The sequence below is a fragment of the Gavialis gangeticus genome, unplaced genomic scaffold, assembly GCF_001723915.1.
Source record: "Gavialis gangeticus isolate Ggan-Ray unplaced genomic scaffold, GavGan_comp1, whole genome shotgun sequence".
NCBI lineage: Eukaryota > Metazoa > Chordata > Crocodylia > Gavialidae > Gavialis > Gavialis gangeticus.
Genome location: NW_017729025.1, coordinates 23,424,933 through 23,429,534, shown reverse-complemented (window position 1 = coordinate 23,429,534; position 4,602 = coordinate 23,424,933). Strand labels below are relative to the sequence as shown.

Below are 4,602 nucleotides of genomic sequence, written 5' to 3'. Positions count from 1 at the left end.
AGTAAGGTGGTCGTCCAACCTCCTCTTAAAATCCCCCAGCCCTCCTGCCCCCCGCTGCCCTGTGGTGCCCAGGGGGGCTCTGCCAGGAGGCCCTGGAGCCCCCCCAGCCCCTGATTCTAGGGTAAGTAGAGGCTTTTTTTTTCTTTTTTTCTTTTTAAAGTGATGGTGCCTGGGGTTGGGGGACAGCCATGGGAGGGGCTGCAGCAGCTGGCGGGGGATGGAGCCAGGTGGGGCAGCAATCAGGAGGCTGGGGTGGGGGCATGTAGGCCTTGCAGGTGGTAGCCCCTGTGTGGGGCCCGTAACCCCAGTTGAGGGGGCAGCAAAATATATATTCATGTATTCATGAAACATGTATGTAGAGTTCACTTTATTATTATTATGAGAGAGACACTGGTAGGCTTCCACACTGCTTTAATGCTGTCGATATACCAATAAAACATTTCCCAACTGATTGCTGTCTCGGTTTCATTCTCTCTGTCTCTTTAAAGTGGTCTTTTGTTTTAAATTGTGGAGGAACACAGATTTTGGGCTATTTTACAGAGTGACTTTGGGATTTTTTTTAATCAGGGATTTTGAGCTGCTGCAAGCACACGTGCTTGCCCATTAAGTGTGCTGTATTTCATTTTTTCCCTAATCAAATATTTTAGTTCAAATACTTGTAGCTATTGGGACAAAAAAAATTAACATGGGGGCACTTTTTTGGTTTTGTTTACTAAATATAAAAGTCAAATAAGCATGGTAAATCAGATCATGGTCTATTTAGGGCATTGGAAAAATTTCGAATTCAAAATTTTCTGGAAACCCTACATCTCTGGCTTAGACAAACAAAACCTTAACATTGTTTTTGTAAACAAGGAAAAGACCACTGATGCAGTAAGACTCTTATCAGTCTTGATGCACACTGCATTTTCAACGATAACAACATCCAATGACACTGAATCCAAATATTTTCCTATAAACAAGGAAGGTCATGTTGTTGCATTTTAATCGTTACATTTTGGCTTGAAATGCTGAAACAGATGAGCAATGAAGTTAGCAATTCAGATTGTGTATAACATCAGAACTATATTGATCATTTACTTATTGCCACATAAAAATGGCAGAGAGGAGACACTGAAGTTAAAAGGGACAGCACTCTTACCATCCATCGCTGTCTGCTGCATTCACATTTACACCAAAATCAAGCAGGAACTTTACAATGTGGTGATGGCCAGCACATACTGCATTATGCAAAGGGGTAATTCCTTCATCATTGGGTTTGCTGGGATCATCAACCTATTGGAACAAAATAAAATATTTCAGCACAAACCTTTTACTTCATTGAAAATAATGGGAAAACCTATCTATATTTAGAAGTTCACCTCATATATGATCCTTTGTACCAGGTCAAATTCTCCTTCCAAAGAAGCATCAAGCAAGAGAGCCAAAGGATTGAACTTCACTCTCAAACCATGTCCTGTCCTCTCAGAATTAGGTTTCTTCAGGTTGGTACGTTTGGTCTGGGTGGAAGAGAAAACGTGTGTCATTTAGAATGACAACGATGTACGTCCAATCATTTCATTACTTTTTAAATGAATATTTCTGTGTTCCTGAAATGTTAGGTAAGGGCCTGCCAACATCTACTGTAAATCCCTAATTTGCAGGACTTGCTATTTTTGCCACCATAACTTGTGCCAAGTAGAAGTCTGAAAAGCATTCTAACACAACCAGGAGATTTGTGTTCAGAAATTGTGATTACAAGGTCCAATGATACCTGAGCCCATTCAGAGTACTGTAGTTTTAAATGGTATCACAAGTGAAAGTGAGTTATGTGGGCTCATTTTAGACACCATGAAGACTTTGGTCAATATTATAAAGTTTACACAATTCAGTATTACTGGCAGTCTCTATTTAGAAGGAATCTCAGGTCTGAACTAGCAGCAGTGCTCCCTGCAGGTCAGGACTAAGGTACATTAGTACTGTATAAAAGGTTTTCCTCGCTTCAAACAGCTCAGCAAAGTAAAGTACTCTTTGCATGGTTCTGGCTGGTAATTTCAAAAGAAACAGGCAGATGATCTGAAATACATAACATCATTCTCAGCATCCAACAAAACATGCAAAATAAAGCAATGTGTGCTTCATGTAGGCTATAGCTTGTAGTTGTACTTTAAGTTACTCTTATGTTTATTACTTGCATTTCTAAAAAAAAAAAAAGCTTGTATTCTAAGAATATCCACTGCTAGGATCTCCCCTTTTCCTCCAAATATCTTGTACCTGTTTACAGAGGGAGTATATGTAAGATTTCATGTTCAGTGCAGTCTAGTGGGACCCAAATCTTCAGTAAGGTCATTGGATTCTGTGACAACTTTAGGTAAATGAGAAAGTGGCAGTGCTCACTGTACGGTGCACTTTCCTACTGAATATAGCCATACAATCTAGTGTGCTGCTTAAGCATTTCTGTCCCTATTTTCAATTCTCAATATTCAATTCTCAACATTTTCCTAATGACAAAGCCTAATGGACAGTGTCAGGGTGAAGCCAGAGGTTGTGTCAGTGATGAAGGGGGCAACATGGAAAGCTGTTCAGATTGTGGGATCAGCATATTAAGGGAATTTGCTGAAATGAGGCAGCAACCTTAACATTTATGTTGTCTTTTGAGGTTTCAGACAACAATCCATTGACGGAAATATGGGTATATAACACCTTCCAGAGTCACCCTTTCAGACTGTCTGCAGAACAAGGAAAGCCTCACTGCAAGAATTTTCTTTAAAAATATGAGTTCTTAATGCAAGCTTTTAAATTAAATCTCAGGTTTTGCAATTTAACTCTATGACAACAAGTAAATGCCACAGCAAGGTTTGCAGCCCCAACCCACATAGGATTCTAATCATGGAGGACTAACTATAAAATGCTTGCATCATTTCCTAATCACCTAGTCAGGACTTGCATAAGAAACAAAACTAGTACATTTTCTATGGGTATCTTCATTGGTATTGTGTTGGATTTCCCTTTATTTCTTTAGTATCACATATCTTGCATTACAGTCATTTAACCTAATCCCACTGCCTTCCATTCACTACATAAACAACTGAATAAAGTTACTTGCATAGACTGAAAGTCAATGTAAGCATTGTAATAACGCTTCTGTAGTCACTTACTGGAGGAAGAGGAGGAGGAACAGCTGGTGGCACTGGAACTTCATCTTCTACTGGGGAACTAACCTCAGGTACAGGGCTAGGTGGCTGCTCAGTGGAAAGGAGTATAGCAGGATTGTTATTACTATCTTCAGTTGTCTCAGAGGTTTGGTTAGTGGTTTCAATACTGATCAATTCTTCAGTGGCAGGAGAAGGTAATTCATTGTCATTGGCATCTGATGAAGGAGGAGGTTCATCAGGAAGAGGAACTGTAGGTTGCACAGAAATAGGTTCTTCGATATTGCCGTTGGTACCAGTGTTTCCATTATCAACATCTGCTAAGATGCCTATAAAGTCCTGTGCATTGCTTGGCTGATAAAATGGAGCACTTTCTATTCCTCCAGCAAGGGTATTAAAGCGCTGATACAATAACTTCTGTATATTTGGCCCACTGGGTCCTTCGGGTTCAGTGATAGAACTACGCTTCTTTAATGGCCTGGGAGCATTGGCTAATTTTCTTCTAAGAGCTTCAAGATCAGCATCGCTTTGATATCGGAGGGGTGAATGGACAATAGGTGTAAGTTTGGTAGGACTGAGAGGACGAGGAATGTTTTCTACATTGCTATTTTCACCAGAGGGAGGAATATTTTCTAGCTCTTGATCTTTTTCAGTGAGCTCAGCCTGAGGCTGAGACTGTGAAGAAGGGTGTGCAGGCAAAGAACCATGAAGGAATGGTAAAGGTGATGGAGACGTTGAGCCAGATTGTAGAACAGGTTTTCCATAAACTAGAAAGGAGAAAACAAAACAGTGAGCAATTGTTCTGAAATTGTAACAAAAAGGTCATGCAATCAGTTGCTGCATAGCAATGCCAATAGAGAAGAAAAGAATTTGAGTATCTGGTTTATATCATAATCTTCCTGTTGGCCTACCAAATGCAACCTAGAAAAAAAATTCATTTGTTAGCCATCAGTACTTTTGACAATTATAAACTACTTGTACAGAAATGGTAATACAGGGAGGAAAATCTCTCCAGACAATTTAGTGAAATGATCAAGAAATACTTGTAATGCAGGCAGTCCTTGGACTTAAGAAACAGCTTTCAGGAACCAATTGTGTCGTAAGTCGAAACGTTGCAACTCAGAAACAATTTTCCCATAGGAAACAATGTTATAAATGGGGGATTGGTTTCATAGTTGGTAGGGTTGGAAGGGACCTGAGCAGATCATCAAGTCCGACCCCCTGCCATGGCAGGGAAGAGTACTGGGGTCAAACAACCCCGGCAAGGTGTTCATCTAGCCTTCTCTTAAAGACCCCCAGGGTAGGAGCCAGCACCACTTTGCTTGGAAGTTGGTTCCAGATCCTAGCTTCCCTGACCATGAAGTAGCGCCTCCTGATGTCTAGTCTGAATCTACCCAACAGCTTGTGACCATTATTTCTAGTCACTCCTGGCAGTGCTCAGGGGAACAGGGACTCCCCCGGTGCCTGCTGG

The 4,602-nt window shown here is 40.9% G+C and overlaps 1 protein-coding gene across 6 annotated transcripts in view; it reads right to left on the bottom strand.

Annotated features, from left to right (window-relative positions):
- PPP1R13B (protein phosphatase 1 regulatory subunit 13B) overlaps window positions 1-4,602 on the bottom strand; it is a 169,591-nt gene that overhangs the window by 5,465 nt on the left and 159,524 nt on the right. For all 6 annotated transcript variants that reach the window (XM_019518499.1, XM_019518495.1, XM_019518496.1 and 3 more), the window contains 3 exons: window positions 3,138-3,898; window positions 1,362-1,499; window positions 1,142-1,275 (listed from right to left, as the gene is read on the bottom strand). In XM_019518499.1, coding sequence (XP_019374044.1) covers window positions 1,142-1,275; window positions 1,362-1,499; window positions 3,138-3,898 — 1,033 coding nt within the window. The remainder of the gene's footprint in view (window positions 1-1,141; window positions 1,276-1,361; window positions 1,500-3,137; window positions 3,899-4,602) is intronic.